The sequence below is a fragment of the Arvicanthis niloticus genome, chromosome 23 (assembly GCF_011762505.2).
Source record: "Arvicanthis niloticus isolate mArvNil1 chromosome 23, mArvNil1.pat.X, whole genome shotgun sequence".
Lineage (NCBI taxonomy): Eukaryota > Metazoa > Chordata > Mammalia > Rodentia > Muridae > Arvicanthis > Arvicanthis niloticus.
Window position 1 is genome coordinate 13,855,362 of NC_133430.1, and position 17,732 is coordinate 13,873,093.

Consider the following 17,732-nt stretch of genomic DNA (forward strand, 5'->3'; position numbering starts at 1 on the left):
TCAAGGATACCCGTGGTTACATCTCGGCCCTCTGACCTCCCTGCTCCCCCTGCTAGGACACTTGACCAGGACCTACCCAGAGGACCCAGGAGCATCTGTTATCTCGAAGTCAAAGCACACCTTCTAGGTCCCAGGTAACATATTCACGGGTTCTGGGGATGAGGGTAAAGGCATCCCACACATTAACGTTTTGGAAGCAGGTGGGCTGAACAGTATCGCTTACGCCCACCTTAAGCCCAGAGCTTTGCTTTAGAGGCTACAGCTTGGGTCTTACAATAACTCTAAGGTCTCTGTGGTAAGACTTTCTCCCCAGAGTTGCACCTCAAGAGAGATGGAGGGGCCATTAAAAAGTGCAGGTCTAGTGGGAACTCTTTAAATAACTGAAGCATGCCCTTGAAAAAACACCTCCTGCAGTCTCCTTCTCCGCGCTCTGAGAGAGGCATTGCCCCACCTCACACGTTGCTGTAAGATGTATTTACTACCTTGCCAAAGGGCCAGGGAAACAGGGCCACCTCGTCATGGTCTGGAACCTCCAAAATTGAGCAACACTAGACCCTTGTTCCCTAGTACGGGTGTCTGTTAGAGAAAGCTGGCAGCATCGTTCACAGGTTTGACTGAGAATGATGGCTCGGTGGTTAAGAGCACTGACTGCTCTTGCAGAGGTCTGAAGTTCAATTCCCAGCAACCACATGGTGGCCCACAACCATCTGATGGTCTGATGCCCTCTTCTGAAGGCAGCTACAGTGTACTCCTATAAATAAAATAAATTAAAAAAACAAAAAAACAAAAAACCAACCTCTTTGGCCACATATCAAACCTACCCAACCTCACAGAATCTACCTGTGCAGTGCCTTCTGCCTCAGTTTACTGTGACAAACACCATGACCAAAAGCAAACTGGGGAGGAAAGGATTAATGTCACCTCACAACTCCCAGGTCAAACTCCATCATTAAGGGGACATCTGGGCAGGAGACTGGAGGCAGGAGACTGGAGGCAGGAACTGTGCAGAGCATGGAGGAACACAAGCTTATTCCTCCAGGCACTCTCAGGATGCTTTTTTTAAGGCACTGGGGTGGCCCCGCCCACAATGGGCTGAGTCCCACCACATCAATCATTAATCAAGAAAACGCCCCTCTGGGCCAATCCAATGGAGGCACTTTCTCAGTTGAGACAGTGTCAAGTTGCCAAAATGTATTTGTGTAACAAGCACATCCTCCCATCCCCCACAGCAGCTATGCTGTTCCCCTGTGATATTGGCCACAAGTTTTCAATTGTGTCATTTACCTTCCAAGATGAATTAGAGGCAACCAGGCATTGACCAGGTTCACCCCTGCATTCCAGGCTGGCTTCAAACCTACTCTGTAGCTGAGTGTGACCTTAAATGTCTGTCCCTACGGCATCTTCTCCTCAAGTGATGTGATTACAAGCACTAACGTGGTACAGGGGGCTAAACCCAGAGCTTCCTGTGTATCGGGGACTCTACTGATGGAGGTACATTCCCAGTCCTGATGAACCACGTTCTGCGACAAGGCAGAGACTTCCAAGAGTGTGCACGCACGCACGCATGCACAATCCACAATCCACAATCCTTAACTGACACCAATAAAACATGTCCCCATGTGATGAGCAGAGAATGGACCAAGGAGCAAACCTGGCTGTGTAATCACTTCACCAGACACTACCTGGAAGCCCCCAAGGAGTGCCTCAGTGTGGCGTGAGGGGACCAACAATGTCGGGGTGAAGCTGGGGAAGAGGCTCCACCCCACACGGACCTGTCTATTGGCTTAAACTCCTGCAGGAGCTCTTGAGTCAGCTACCTTTGACTCTCACAGCAAGTGCTGAAGAATATGTGGTGGTGCCTACACCTTTAATTCCAGCAACTCAGAAGGCAGAGAGAGGCAAGCCAGTCTCTGTGATTTCAAGGCCAGCCTGGTCTACAGAGTGAATGCCAGGACAGCCTGGGCTCTGTTACACAGAGAAACCCTGTCACCAAAAATGAACAACTCTCCATACACATGTACATGTCTCCCCATGTCTGTATAACTAACTCTGCAGAGACCTGGATCTAGTCCCTCCCCCTCCACTCCTCTTCCTGCTGTCAGATCAGCTACTGTACACCTCAGGGTTCTTCTTCTTTCTTTTTTTAAAGATTTATTTATTTATCTTATTTATATAAGTACACTGTAGCTGTCTTCAGACATAACACAAGAGGCATCAGAGCCTATTACAGATGGTTGTGAGCTACCATGTGGTTGCTGGGAATTGAACTCAGGACCTCTGGAAGAACAGTCAGTTTTCCTTAACCACTGAGCTATCTCTCCAGCCCTAAGTGCTCTTTTTAACATTCTAGACAATTCTCAAGTCGAGTGCTGAATCTATTCTTTTTAACTTTTATAAAAAGAAGTAAGTCTTTCGTGTGACTGTGTATTTTCCCATCTAGCTCAGGAGCAGAGACAAAACTTTCTTACCTGGCGCTGAGACTTACATCAGCAAAGCCTTTCTACAGACAGATTCCTCCCTTATCCCCAATCTCCCCACAGACAGGGTACCTGGCTTGACTTCTCCTGATGCTGTGGTAAAAACAACCTGACAAAAGCAACTTACTGTTCCAGAGAGACAGCATGGCAGCTGAGGCAGGAGACTGGCTGATCACATTACAACCACACTCAGGAAGCACAGAGGGAATAGGAAGTAGGTGGACTATAAGGCCTCAAGGCCCACCCCCAGTGACTCACTTCCTCTGTGTGGAGAGTGGCTTTCTTAGTGTTCTATTCACTGGGTCCTGAGCCTTGGGCTGGAAAGATGGTTCCTCTCAGACTCCTACCTGAAAGTGAATTCAATATGGCTAATGAAGCTGGGGGTGTGGCTTGGTGTTGAACCCCAAACCCTGGGAGCCCAGCATACCCTGTGTGCAGGGAGGCCCAACCAGCCTTCCACCCTACCTCAGGAAGGGAGTGGAGCTAAAGATGTCTGAACACAGAAAACTTCCCTAGGCCAGCTTCTGGGAGGCCACTATTCACTCTCTGTGACCTATTCGTGGGAAAAGGCAGCCTTTCTCCCGACTCTGTGACTTCTAGGCTCTAGGAGACTGAGTGGCTTCCTGCAGAGCCAGACACACTGGAAGGGAAGTGTGTCACAGGTGAGGGTGGGGACTTGGGTCCTCCATACCAGTCTCTGGACGGATGAGCCCTAGAGAAGTCCCACCAAGACCCTGTACTGGAAGACAGACACAGTTCCTATGATTTCCTCTAAGACCCTAGTTCATGAGAAAGAAAATGCTTCAGAGGCCAGCTGATGCCTTCTCCCATCTAGAGGGGACATCCCTCCAGCACAGCCTTACCACCTGGCTCAAGGACACGCTGTACAGGCGCTGCCCAGGAGCCTAAAAGAATGTCATAGCAGCCTAATGGTGAATATCAGAGTCACTATTGATTCATTATTCAAAATAAGAGGACGAAGGAAGGTCCTGGGGCTGTACCTCAGTTGATAAAGTGTTTGCCTGGCGTGAACACTGCCCTGGATCCTGTTCTCAGCACTATGGTGGCAGATGGCTGACATCTCAGCACCTGGAGGGTGGAGGCTAGAGGCTCTGAAGGTCAAGTCCACCTTTGGCTACATAATGAGCCAATGCCAGCCTGGGCTGCACAGAAAGGGGGAGGGAGGGGCAGGGAGGAGAGAGGGGCGTGAGAGGCAGAGGGTGGCAGAGAGACGGGGAAGGACGGAAGAAAATACAAAGAAAGGCGGCTCGTTCTCCACATCCTACGGATCTGTACTCGCTGGGTTTAATTACTCACACACACGTCTGTGTTGGCAATTTATTTTTAAAAAACAACACTCTAGCCACCACATTTTCTTCTCTGTCCATCATTTCCCTTTAGAGGAAGTTACAAAAACATCGGGGGCTTTGCCATCTTTACAACCCAAACCACAAGATCAGGACCGACTCCCGAAGCTGGCAGAGAATAAACTCAATGTAAGAACAGATTGGGGTTACAGCAACACAGGATCACGACATCGATTTACAGTGCAGTGGTTGTAAGTTCACCAGAGGGTGTTCTGGGCCAGAGACAGGAAAAGCACCTGCCCACTTGCAAGCCAGGAGGCCCAGCGCAAGCTCACAGCAACAGGACACCACCACGCAGTAAGGCTTTTCTGGCCCCGAGGATGGCCCGGAGGCCTCACTTGGAGTCTTGGTCCTTCTCATCCATCAGGGCAGAGCGAATTCCCAGCTTTCTCAGTTCCTCCACTAGGTCCCCATTCTGGTGCATCTGCAGAAGGATGTCACAGCCCCCCACAAACTCGCCGTTGAGGTACACTTGCGGGATGGTTGGCCAGTTGGAATAGTCTTTAATACCTGTGGAGAGATGGAAGACGAGTCACTGAAATGATCAGAGAAGCAAGGGAACCTTCCACCACAAACGCCACATCCAGCACTCCTGGCAGAAATCCAGGCCCCTCCCACACCCCCGGACAGCGATGAGTTTCAGAGCCAAATGGACAGCACATTACTCAGCAGCACGTCCCTCGGCTTCTCTTTCAACCTTTAGCTCCTGAGGCTTTCGTGAGAACTGGGTAAGGCTCTTGGTAAAACAGACGCATCAGCCAGGGGACTCACGCCGGGGAACGGGACTGTCTAACCAAGGCACTCGAGACAGGCAACGCTATAATTATCCACACAGGTCATGTTTTCAGGGAAGAAATGTCAGCTTCATTTCTAATGTGCTGTGAATTCCACCCTGGGCTCACTGGCTGCCTGGGTGACCCCACCTCTGTCTTCTTCCTGCCGCTCTGAGTGGTGAGGGCCACCACAGACTGGCACTTAAGACACTGAATGCATTTTACCTTTGGGGGTTAGTGAGGAGAGGCAAAGAACTCTGGTCTATGGCACAAGACTCCTAAGCCCAGGGCTCAGCTCCCTGGATGGGCTCTGCAGAACCTGATGAGGAACATATGTAGCTTGTGGTGATTTGTATTAGATGCTTCTGTGTGTGTGTTTGTATGTGTGTGTCTGTCTGTCTGCACGCATGCACACATGTGTGCACACACACACTATGAAGAGCTGGGAAGACAGCCCAAAGTTTGGCAGTGTGAGTGCAAGTACGTTCAGTTCAGCAACAAACGAATTCACAAAGGCGTAAGTACTATAGACAGGTGTTTTTAAAAGGCAAAAATGAGCATACAAATAAACACACCAAGTGAGTAGGTGCTTCCAAAAACACACAGCAGTGCTCAAATCTAAACCCAGCCACGTGGTGAGCTTTTGATGTAGACAAACTGAAGCACAAGACTTGCTCTTACTATCATATCAATCGATATGTGTTTTCCAAATATAATTAACAAATGTTAGTTACATCACAATGGTCTCTAGAGATAATATATTTTTTCTTTTTAAAGTTACTGTCTTTCTCTACAAAGCACTGAGTTGCTGTAAATGACAGTGCTGGAGGGAGACCGGGTTACAGCTTTTATCTTGCTTCTCCAGACAGTGAACACTGAGAAACAGTCACAGGCTGGGCGTGGTGGCCCACACTTGTAAAGGCAGCACCCAGCTAAGGCAGGCCTGGACCTCACAGAGAGGCCCTCTCAAGAAGGGGGGAGGCCACCTTAGAGGGCAAATCCTGCCGGTCTCCACAGCATCAGTGCCCGGCACACTGCACTACCTAGAACCCAAGGCTTCCACTGCACTGCTGTGGGTGCGCAGAACTGTGAGCATTGCTCAGTATGTGGTCATGCTGATTGGTTTTTTGGTTTGTACCTTAAACTTGACCCTCAAACATAAATAGCCTATGTATCAGCTGCAAATCCTTTACCCTTATGGCAGAGGCACGTGTGGAAATGACGATCACAGTTTCTCTGAGTCTCCTGAACTGGAGCCTGCCTGTGGCCTCTGTGTTTCACACCCCTGCCTTCCTCCACAGAAAGCTTGCTGACTGCGTTTGCTGAGGGCCCACTGCTTTGAAACATATCAAAATGAAAATATACTTGCTGCCTGAGGCCTGCCCCAAACCACACTGAACTCTAAACAGTGCCACTGTCTTACAATGAATTGTTTTCCATCCAAGGGAAACAGGGTTTGCTTAAGCTTACAGTGTGCCCTCAGACACAGTCCCTCATGGTGGATGAAGCCAGAAAGGCTGGACGCACGGTAACACCTCACTTCACTCAAGCCCTGGGCTGGTCCCACACCTGAGGCTCTGCTACTGAGGCCTGTGACTGAGGTCCTGCACCAGAACACCCATCACCTAGCTGCCACCAAGTGGCTCTCAGACCAGACAATGTCACAATTCCACCCTGCCCCCTGTCTTGCCTCATGGCTGACATTTCAAGAACTCTGCCTCAAGGACACTCGGCAGCTCCCTGGCAGTTCCAGGCCACAGGCTGACAGGCCACTGGGGTCACTTTTGTTGCTGTTACTGTTGCTTGCTGGAAGTTTTTTTATTTTGTTTTTGCTTAGCCCAGGTTGTTCTCGAACTCCATAGTAGCTCGAGCTAGCCTCAAACTTGCAAAGTCACTCCTGCTTTAACCTTTAGAGCGTTACAGGCATGAGCCACAGCCCTGGAATAAGAGTCTCAAGAGTTTAGGTTCGAGCTGACTCTTCCTAGGGAGTAAAGTTCTTCATCACGAGAACTCTATGCCTTACACACTAAAATGAACCATGGGGATTGTTTAAACATGGCTTATTTACTTCCCACTTACTGTTCAAAACTGCACTATTTAGTGACAGGTAGGAATTCCTGAATATTAGAGAACCAGTCTAGACAGTAATCAAATTCAAGACCAGGTGTTGAATTCGAGTCCCCCTAAATCGAGCTAGGAAGCTGGGGACTCGGTTCACATATCACTGCTCCATCAAAAAAAAAAAAAAAAAAAAAAAAAAAAAAAAGAAGAAGAAAAGAAAACAAACAAACAAACAAACAAGCCAAGCAAACAATACTTCCAGTCAGACAATCCTGGGAGGTGGCTGTGCTCCCAAAGTGGGTGCCCTGCATGCATGAAGCCTTGTGTTTGAGCCCCCAGAAGTCATGACAAAGAGCTAGGCACAGCAGCCCATGCCTGTAAACTCCCAGCTCTGGGGTCAGAGCTAGGAGAGTCCCTAGGGTTTGCTGGCCAGCCAGTATGGCTCAGGTTCGGTAAGAGACCCTGACTCAGAAAACTGGGTAGAGCGACTGAGGAGGACACTTGGCATAGACCCACGGGCACTTGCAGCCATGCCTGTGGCCCTCCCAAGCACTATACGTTATCAAGCCAGAAAGAAAACAAGTATTAAAATTGACCTGCCCTGCCCTGTCCACTTCCAAAAGGTGCTGTCTCCAGGGAAACACTTAAGCACACCACACTGTCGTGGTTTTCCTGGTCCCCAGATAAAGTTCACAGTAGAACTTCAGGTGTGAGCTAATTCCCAGAGTCACATGCCAGGCTCTGTGATCTTGGCCCAGGTGTGTCCTAACCTAAGGTTACACTTCCTTCATGTCTCCCACCTCGGAGGGGGTGGGGATCTCAGTATGGAAACCGCAGAGATCGGAGAAGACAGCAGAGGTTGGAAACAGCAGACAGGTCTCGGGCACACAGGTCAGCAGACTGGGCTCGCTGGCATCTAGATGCAGCCTCGGAGAGGTGACAGAATCCCCCAGTCTCAGTGTCGTCGGCTGCAAAGTCCACGCTGCCTCATGGATTTACTGAGATCAAATGTACCTGACTGCTGAAATGACACACTTCCTATTGAAGTGCCTGACTCACTGAGTATGGATTATGGTGTATGTGTACCCAGCCCGTCAAGGGGCTTCTGCCCTGTTCGTCACAGAAGTGCTTTTCTGTGTACACAGGAAACAGCGAGCATGGGGAAAGAACACGGGAATGGCACTAGCAGGGTGCTCCATGCAGTAAGGGGAGAGTAGCACTTGCAGAGCTCAGGGTTATGGCACTCCATACTCCGTGTTTTCCATAAATAACCCTATTTAACCAATACAGATGCATGATGTAATTGTCCCTGTTTCACTGAACAAGTTAGGGTTCCGAGGGGATAAGTTACCCCAAGTCACAGAGTTAGCATGTGCTGGATCCAGGACAGCATCTCGGTTTCCACAGTCTAAAGCCAGCCTCTGGACCCATGACCCTCAGCACAGCTTGTTCCACTGACCTGCTCACCGCACGCGCATGTACAGTACACGAGACTGGCTCACACCTGACATCAGTATACACAGACAGTATTTACTGTGCCACTGGTACTCCTTGCCACTTACTTTTGACCAAATACGCTTCGGCATTTAGCCATACCAACTACACCAGAAGCTAGTTTGTTTCAGCACAGTGTAGTTTTACCCTGTGTCACTGAACTACCATTTGCTAACCAGGCTCCTAACAGACCAGGAGTCCATCTTGTCGGTTCACCCCCATCATGAGCCATGTAGTCATAGACACCTTACACATGCATCTTATCCTACGTGGGACCCTCTAGATCTGGTGGGGAGGGCAAGCTGGCTTTGGGCTAAACCTCTTCCTGCCTTTGTGAATAAAGTTTTCAGCTTGCTCACCGATTATACAGCATCCAAATCGACTTTCAGCTTCCAACAACAGAGCAACAGAAGCAATGGCAACCTGAGAGCCCACAGCCTGCCCGGCCCCTCACAGAGGAAGCTGTCTCCACCTCAGACTAGCTCCAACACTGACTGTTACATTTCCAAAGTGCTGGTGCCAGACGCCCACAGCACATGGCTGGGCCCACAGAAGCGTGCACACACAGCTGAGCACCTAACTTCCAACATGCGCCGGAGTAGTAAGTACCTAACTATTTCCTTGAATGTTGGAGAAGTGGGGGAGAGTGGGGGAGGGGGGAGGACCACGGGGAGGAGGAGGCTGAAGAAAACAGAGCTCACAGGTGGGGCACAGCAGGGTTCAGAGAAGGGCTTTAATACACATGAGAGCCAGTCTCTGAGAGACAAAACTCAGTAACCAGCAGGGAGGACTCCCAATGCTCTAGAGTCATCCACATGTCCAGAGTGACAGCTAAGGCCAGCTACTCTGCCGGTGTTATGTAATGTACACACATAAGGCGACGCCATATATAAGCTTATGCGTTGAAAAGTATGCACGAAGCACTTGGGCGGCAGAGGCAGGCGGATTTCTGAGTTTGAGGCTAGCCTGGTCTACAGAGTGAGTTCCAGGACAGCCAGGGCTACCATGAGAAACCCTGTCTTGAAAAACCAAAAAAAAAAAAAAAAGAAAAAAAAAAGAAAAAAAAAGAAAAGAAAAGTATGCACGTTATAAGGATAAGAAAACATGGGGTAACAGTTACCATGTGTTCAAAAACATTCAGCCCCCTACCCTGGCAGACACTGCTCCTGTTTTAATGAACACATAGAGGTGGGCACGGGGACTATCAGACTGGCAGAGAAGTCTGTGCTGTGACTGTGAATAGCACCAGCCTCCCTCAACAGAACAAAAGTCACAGAAAACTGCCCTGCTCAAGCGGCATTCCGAGCAGCACAGCGTACTGTGCGAGCCAGGCCCCTGCCCTCCCAGGGGGAGATGCTCTGCGCAGACAGGAAGGACCCCACAATGCCACAACCAAAGGATTGCCCAAGAAACCATGAGCCAGCACTGTGCCCTGTGGCTGGGGCCTGTGTGTACCCCAGGTGATCAAAGTGAGGACCAGAAGGCTTCTCTGCATAGCATGTCCTGGGTCCTGGGTGAGAACCAGGGCCCTCTGAAAACTCTAGCACAAGGGAAAAAGACGGACCGTGGCCACGGCCACACGCTGCAATGGGACAGGTGAGAGGGCCCCTCCTTGCCTGCCAAAGTGAGCATGAGCTGCCCGTCCGCAGGCCTGCCCTTTGGCAAACTTGGGTGTGGACAAAGACCTCTTGAAAAGGCTTAACCTGGCTAGCAAAGGCCCCAGGGGTGGGGAGGTGGGGAGGGGAGAGGGGGACACTCTCATCACCCTGCCCATTCTGAAAGCCAGCCCTTCCACTAACCTTCCTGTTCTAAGCCACAGGAAGCCGTAAGTTTAATTATTTGGAGAACACACTAATGAAACTAACTAAGAAGCCGACGAAATCAGCAGTCAAGAAATTCAGGGGCCGTAGCCGGGCCGTACCTCACACCTGGAACCAGCACTTGAGGAACAGGAGGAACAATTTAAGTTCTGGGCCAGCCTGATCTATACACCATGAGGTCTAGGCTAGCTTGACTAACCTGTCTAAAAAAAGAAAAATAAATAAATAAAATTGAGTAACAACAACAACAACAAAATATCAACAAGAAAAAAAAAGGCAAGAGCTAAAATTCTTGTGTTTCCAGTTTGAGCACCTATTGATGAGGGCCGGGCACATGAGATGGACGACAGAACAGGTCCTGCTACTCTTGTGCACACTGGTTGTACCCGGTATATCAAACCTCAGTTACACTCAACAGGGGAGCATAAAGTCTAAGCCAAAGACCCTCAGACTCCGTATTAAGCAAGAGATCCACCATGCAGCTGTCTGCTAAGAGTCCCAACTGCAGGGCAACCGCAGGCAGGTAAGTCCCAGCTCAGAGGCTACAGAGTAACTGCTTATCTTCCCCTGCAAGGAGCCACGTCTGACCCAAAGCTACAGTGTGCCCTGAGCCAGATAACCCCAGAGCCTCACAAGCAGCCAGATGTTAGCTGAGGAGGAAAAACACAGGGTCCTGAGCACAATGCACGGCTTGCCATCAGTCCTGGTAGCATTCATGAACTCGCCTTCCTTTCTCTGCTTTACCCCAGAGCTCGGACCGTCAATGTTATCCCAGGGAACACGTGTGGGGTCAGCCACTTAACAATATGGAGAAAAGTCCTTTGAAAGCCATCAGGTTTAATAATAAAGTTGCTGCCACTTAGTGGGTGCCTTCTGTGCCAGAGAGGATGGATAACATTATATACAGTAGAGAAGGGGATGGGGAAATGCCCACAATGCAGTGCGGTCTGGCTTTGAACTGGTGATCCTCCTGCCTCTGGTTGGGGGTTACTATGCCCAGCTATAATTATCTTCTCTCATTTCCTTGTGGACTCTTCCAGGTTCACCGTCACAATCTTCATTTTACTGAGAAGGAACTAGGCTGTGCTGCAGGCCCACCACAGCGGATTCCAAGCCAAACCTGCTCTCCACAGCCCCGGCCTCATCAAGAATGACCATACAATGAATAACTATAATCAGTAATTTCGAACGTTGCATACTCCATTCTAACATAGAAAAGTCTCCTTTCAGCACAGTGACCAAACTAGAGCACTAGATCAGGAAGACAACGCGGGACTAGAATGCAGGGTTCCCCAGATTCCACTGGAGGAGTAGGGATCAGGCAGAGGGCAGCTTTCACGTTACTCTGCCCACCTTGACCAATTCTTGCCAAGGATCAGGACCAAAATCCTGGCCTCTCTCCATTCCACTCAGAGAAAGCAGAGGACTGAGAGAAAGGTGCGTGGTACTTTGTATAATAAAGGATTTCAACTAGACATCTGGATGCAGTCTCCTTTGCCTCGAGGGCCAGTGAAAAGCTACAGGCCTGGCTGTTCTGTCCCCTGTCCTATAGGCCTCAACCTAGCTGCAGTTAATCTGGTCGGGGGTCATAAGTCTTAGTGGCTTCCCTCTTCCCGCTGAGACTCTGCCATGTCCAGTCCTCACACACTGTTCTTTGGTGCTCCGGTACCTAAAAAACCAAAGTTCGTGTCTTTCCCAACGTTGAGTCCAGCTAGACTATGGTGAAACTCTCTCTGCAACAAGACAGTCCCTGACCTTCGAGGCCTTATACATTAGAGGTCAGCCTCTGACCTCGTTAGGCAGACACAGGCAAGCCTGAAACCTCCTCCCTACATACTCAGCATCAGTCCCTCACCTGGCAAGTAGGCTGCTGGCTTCCAGGCCCTCAAAGTGTCCCCGAGGTACTCGCTGTGAGTCCCCCTCTCAGCTAGCCACTCCCCAGTGTCGACCTGCTCAGAAGGATCACGCTGCTGACTACCCCCCTCCTAAGCAGCCAGAAACATCTCGCCCCGAGATGGGCCGAGGCGAACCTTCCGCCCATGTGGCTACCCAACCAGGGAGGGTCCTTGCTCCTCGGGATCTGCTCAAGTTCACCGCGCCCTCGCCGCCGGATCCCACCGGCCTGACCTTGCCTCAGCTCCGGGTCGTCCAGCACGTTGTAGGCCGCATAGTCGCGGACACCGTGCAGCCGAAGGATCTGCACCACGGCGTTGCTGAAGCCGCACTGGGGCTGCTCGGGCGTCCCCTTGAGGAACACCACCACCTTGTCCTTCTTCACCAGCGCGTCCAGCTGCTCCGCCTGGCCGCCGGAGCTCGCCGCCCGCACGCCGGCTCCAGGCAGGCCGCCGCCACCCGCGACGCGCCCCCAGCGCAGCAGAGCCGCAGCCGCCCGGCTCAGGGACGCGCTCATGCCCGCTGGCTGTCCACCGCCTCTGCGGCCACTCCGGGGCTTACAGTGCCCGTGGTGTCCGGCCGGCCCACCAGAGGCTCTCATTGGACAGGCTCTGGAAAGAGTCTCGTGATTGGACAAGAACGGCTCGATTCCACCAATCACATCGCTTATGGGAGCCGCGTCCTGCAGGCTAGCGAGTAAGCATGAACGACCGCTTTGCGTGTTGATTGGACAAATTGGACGTCCATCAGTGAAGAACTTTAAGAGGCGTGACTACAGGAAGACGGCTTTCCTCCTGCGGGAGTTCCAGGCCTGTCCGGGTTCTCCAGGACGATAAGATAGGCGCAAGGCGGGGCTTCTGCCGCCCGCGGCACGCCGGGAAGGAGTCACGTCCAGACGCAGCTTCCGGTTCCGTTTGCGGTACCCGATTGCCGCCGTTACGCGGCCGGTAGTCCTGCGATGGCGTGCACCAGAGAGGTGGTGGACCTCTACGCCTCACCATCTGAGGTGAGCCGCGAACCTGGCGTGGCCTGGCTTGCCTGGGGCTCCAGCCTCGGACCCGCCATGCATGTAGACAGCCAAGCCTTGTCGTGCTGCCTCACGTGGGATTCTTCCTCTAGAATGATTTTTTAGCATTAAAAATTATAATTACTGTTTATGTGTGATCTGCGTGCGTGCACCTGCCACAGCGTGTGAGTAGAAGTCAGAAGACAGCTTTGGGTAGTCAGGTCTCTACTTCCGCCCTTTTTAAGGGGTCCCAGTGATGGAACTCTGGCTTGCAGGGTAAAGGCCCTTGACACGCCCAGCCATCTCCCTGGCCTCTAGAGTGTTCTTTATCGTAGAAACGTGTAAAGTGCTCTCTAGTCGTGGGACAGCTGGCTTTGGGGGCTCGGTAACCCCTCTGCCCACATAAGCCCTTGTTGCTGGGGTCAGGAGGGTTTAATTGAAAGAACTAGGAAAATTGGTGGGTTGCTGGGCCCTGTGGCCATTGTCTGCAAAGTGCCTTGCCTCTAAGAGGCTCTGTTGGACTCAAGAGTTCTAAATAAACCCGGGCCATATAGCGAGACCTTTCTAAGAGGGAAAACAGAAAATATGAGGCTATAGCTCATTAGTAGATAGATGGCTTTCCTGGTGTAAGTGACGTCCTGGGTTTAACCCCCAGCATATGCACAGACAGTAGTAATGAGAGTGTTCTGTCAGTGAGTTCAGGAGAAGGTGATGATGGGTGGAGTGCTTGCACATTTCCTGGGGATGATGCAGAAGAGTGAGCAGGCGCGTCGTTTTGCTCTGCTCTCTCCATTTTTTATATTGCTTGATGTGGACTTCCCCCTAGAACAGAGCCCCAGACGGTCGGTGCTCACACTGGTAGCACGTGGATCCAGCAGGCCTCAGTGGCCTGCTATCTAATCTGTAGTCTTGGCCCTGCGCTGGGTTGGTGGTACCCTAGAGCACACCAGACTTGCAGAGAAAGCATACTCCAGAGGAAGCTGAGGCATGCCTGCTCGAGAGCCAGCGGTCCCATGTGCAATTTTCCTCTGATAGGTCCTGGGTACTGTTGCCACGGTGATAATGGCTGTGCCGTGTCATTGTCGATCCACCAACAGTCAGAGAAGCTTTGCAGTCAAGATATTGTTTAGCAGACGGAGCGGTTTCTGTTGGACACTAAGTACTGCTACAAAACCTCAAGTTCCTAAGGCTGTTGCAAGAGGTGGCCTGTTTGCGCCTGGGGAGTGAGAGTTCACATGTGTGAGCCCTGGAGCCTGCTAAGTCATGGCTCAGTGGGAAACCCAAGCCATGCAAACTGAAGACAGAGGGAACCGCCTGGCGGATTCCTTGTTATTTGTGTTGATTCCTGTTCTTTCTGATGGCAAGCCCCAAACTAAGATCTTGTTATTTTGCAGACCCTTTGATTCCAGGCACCATACAAAGATGTTTACAAGAAATACGGAGGTAAAACAGCTGCTCCGAAAGTCAAGCATTTGTGTACTTAATGACAGAGAGTCGCCCCCAGCGTCGGTGAGCTTTTATTCACATTGCTGTAAGTCGTTTTACTTTAAATAATAAATAAATACTGGCAATTTGCTTCTGGGAAGCCATGTGTCTTGTCTACTCCAAACGGTCTGATTGGCTTTGGTGCTCACGGGGTGAAGGGAAAGAATTTGCAGAGTGCTCTGGGGACCTGGACATAGAACAATCATGACAAACAACATGTTGCTAACTATTAGCGGTAATAAAATTCCTGGCCAGAAGAAACCCAAAAACAACAATAACAACAACAAAAAACAGCTTAAGGGAGTTAGGGTTTACTTTGTCTCCCAGCTTGAGGGTGTAGAAATCATGACGTGAACACATGCTGGCAGGAACTTGAGGTGGCTGGTCACATGGCATCCACAGTTGATGTAGAGAGATGAATGCTGCTCCTTGGCTCCAGGTCCCCATCCTGCAGGGGTCAGCGGGTCCTCCCTACTTAAACCTTTCAGGAAACATCCTCATAGATATCCTGAAGAGTTTTTATGATGATTGTACATCCTGTCAAGGTGACAGTGAAGACTGAGCTGTCATTCTGGCTTTATGTACAGTTAGTTGGCCTAGGAAAGAGTTTTCTCTCTTAAGTCGTCAGATATCTAATACAGCTGTCATACAGCATTAACCAACTGGGAAGATTGCCAAGCCCGTTTTTCAGAAATGCAGTGCCGCTGGCTGGTCGTAGTGGCACACGCCTTTGATCCCAGCTCTTGGGAAGTATAAGCACATGGATCTGAGTTCGAGGCCAGCTCAGTCTACATAGTTCCAGTCCAATCAAGGATACATATTAATAAAGTTGTCTTAAAGTGTGTGTGTGTGTGTGTGTGTGTGTGTGTGTGTGTGTGAGATGTAACACTTTTTAAGCTGTTGCTTTAGAAATCTTGAAAAAAGTACAGTCGTCAGAATTGCACTCTGGACATGTGTGTCACCGTGGTGTGTGTGTATCCTCAGTGGGGAAGCAGGATGGGAGTTTGCTTTCAGGGGTCCTAGGATATGGGCAAAACTATATAATTAGGCCTGGAGAGATGGCTCAGGAGTTAACAGCGCTGGCCGCTCTTTTAGAGGTCCCGAGTCCAATTCCTAGCACCCACCTCTTGCTCACAACTTTCTGTAACTCTGGTTCTAGAGAATCCAACTCCCTCTTCTGGCCTCTGGGGCACTGTATACATGTGGTACACAGACACATGCAGGTAAAACACTCTTACACAGTAAGCAAAAATTAAAAAGGGGGTTGGGTGGGCTCACACCAGGAGACAGGTGTGTCTGGCCCTGCTGTCCAGAGTTTTGAAGGTGCTGCCCTGAGAGAAATGTGGCTCTCTGGGTCACAGGGGTGGAGCCACCAAACATTCCTACAGTAAAAATGGCTCGTAGACCCAGAAACCCACAAACTGAGCTAAAGCCTGACCCACTCCTGTGAGACACTGAAGGAGGGTATCACCTCAGCCCCGCCATTAACCTGATGCCCAGACAACAGCTAAATGGCACGTGGAAACGCAGGCAGAGTCAGCCTTCCCAAGAGGTAGCAATGCCTTTTGAATTTTGACTCCCTTTCTCTGCAACACAGTTAGTTTATATTTTATTTTCTGCTTGGTTACGGTTTAATTTTTGTTACGTTTCTTGTGATAGCCTTGCCCTTAGAGCCTAGTCAGACCTGAGATCAGATCCTCCTGCCTTGGCTTCCTGAATGCTGGGCTTATAGGTGTGTACTGCCCTGCCTTGAAGCCCTGGCTTTTAAAGTACTGATCTTAGTTGTGGATAACCTATTCCCTACATCAGAGGATTCTGGCTGGCACACGTTCTCCTGGCTTTGTCTGAACCAGGAGTGACTGCGTATGTGGAGATAGTGTGCTGCAACTGGATTAGTTCAGCCTAGGATGGACCACAGAGAAGGTATGCATTGTGAAGAGCTGAAGTGCCATCCTGGGATTTGGAGTATGAGGATGTGGTCCTGGGTCCTAGTCCTAAGCATACCGAGTATTGAGTTTTCATTCTTGAATTTTCCCAGGCTTCTATTTTCTCTCCTTGTGTTTTTGAGAATGGCCCCTGAAGGTTGTGTATATTTCCAGCTTCGTTGGAGTGGTGTGGAGTTGTTTCCCTCTGGAGCAGTTGCCTCAGTGTGATTCTGTTCTGTGTACATATTGTGAATTTCGTTCTCCAAACAGCTTTTGTGTACACAAATCCATCTGAACTTTACAGGAAGCCTAGGTGCAAGGTGTGGCTCTGTGCGCTTGTCCTCTCAGCAGCACTGTTCTGGCATCCAAAACGCCGGAGTTACTGACAGGTGTGAACCACCACACCCAGCCTATATGTCTTAAAGTTGTACAACTGTCAGACTTTGTTTTATTGAGAAACTTACTAGACACCGAGTGTAAAAGGAAAGGTTTCCTGTCAAGTTGAATTAAGAATTAAATGGGGTGTTTGCGGCCGTCGGCTTGGGGAGCTCCAGGAGAAGCAGAGGAAGGTAATGTAAGGAGGTGCCCATACCATGACTCTCCTACAAAGCCGACTGCAGGCTAATCCACCCTTGAGAAAGCACTCAGAAAACAACTGGCCACAAAAACCACTCGCAAGAGTGCGCCCTCTACTGGAGCGTGAAGAAACCTCATGGTTGCAGGCCCGGTACTATAGCACTTTGTGAAACTGAACTGAACTTCTGATTCGCAAACTCCCCTTTCAGAGTCTCGTGGAAGAAATTGCTCAGGACTTCAAAAACAGATCTGCGCTTCCAAAGTGCAGCTATTGGTGCTTTGAAGGAAGCAAGTAAGGCCTAACTGGTTGGCCTTTTTGAAGACACCAACCTGTGTTCTATCCATGCCAAACATGTAACAAGTATGCCAGAAGATATCCAGTTAGCATGCCGCATACGTTATTCCGGGAAACATTTCATTCTCAAAGAAAAAAAAAATTCCCTCTTCTTCCTGTTATCAGTAGTAGTTCTAAATGTTAGATACTTTTTCCATGGGGTCAAAACATACCCAAGTATATGATTGGGGGTGGAAACATAGGGGACAGAATCAGGTATCGGCAGCTTCTCCTCGTTCATTTGTGTGTGAATTTTTAATATAAATGCAAGATGTAAAACATTAATGCAAGCAAAGTGTGTCAGTGAACACATTTCAACAGTTCAACTTTTAAAATTTATAAATAAACCTGTTGCATTTTTTTGGACAATGCCAGCATTTGGATTTTTTTTTTAAAGTAAATTTCTTATTGATGGCAACTAAATGGTGTTTGTAACATTTTTATCATGCAGCAGATTTCATCCATTCACTATACCTTCTGAGGTGTCTTGCATACAAGTACAGGTTTTTAATATTGTCTGT

The 17,732-nt window shown here is 49.8% G+C and overlaps 1 protein-coding gene, 1 long non-coding RNA gene and 1 other non-coding gene across 4 annotated transcripts; 2 read left to right on the forward strand and 1 right to left on the reverse strand.

Moving 5' to 3' along the window:
* Positions 1-3,801: 3,801 nt before the first annotated feature.
* On the reverse strand, positions 3,802-12,440 carry Glrx5 (glutaredoxin 5). The gene is made up of 2 exons (XM_076921269.1): positions 12,120-12,440; positions 3,802-4,354 (listed from the first exon to the last, which is right to left on the reverse strand). The coding sequence occupies exons 1-2, from the start codon at positions 12,400-12,402 to the stop codon at positions 4,179-4,181; spliced, it is 459 nt and encodes a 152-aa protein (XP_076777384.1). The 5' UTR covers positions 12,403-12,440; the 3' UTR covers positions 3,802-4,178.
* A 152-nt stretch (positions 12,441-12,592) lies between these two features.
* LOC143436811 (uncharacterized) lies at positions 12,593-17,580 on the forward strand. Of its 2 annotated transcripts, XR_013106626.1 has the most exons (3): positions 12,611-12,891; positions 14,286-14,422; positions 16,415-17,580. It is a non-coding gene; the product is annotated as an uncharacterized LOC143436811 (long non-coding RNA). The 2 variants fall into 2 exon arrangements; XR_013106625.1 differs by having other exon boundaries at positions 12,593-12,891; positions 14,286-17,580.
* On the forward strand, positions 13,790-14,064 carry LOC143437224 (small Cajal body-specific RNA 13). The gene has a single exon (XR_013106836.1).
* Positions 17,581-17,732: the final 152 nt, after the last annotated feature.

Bases quoted from the DNA above. Each gene is read 5' to 3' on its own strand.
- Glrx5 (XM_076921269.1), bottom strand. From the start codon at position 12,402: ATGAGCGCGTCCCTGAGCCGGGCGGCTGCGGCTCTGCTGCGCTGGGGG. The intron at 4,355-12,119 runs GTCAGGCCGGTG...ATCTCTCCACAG, and splicing joins CGACCCGGAGCTGAGGCAAG to GTATTAAAGACTATTCCAAC.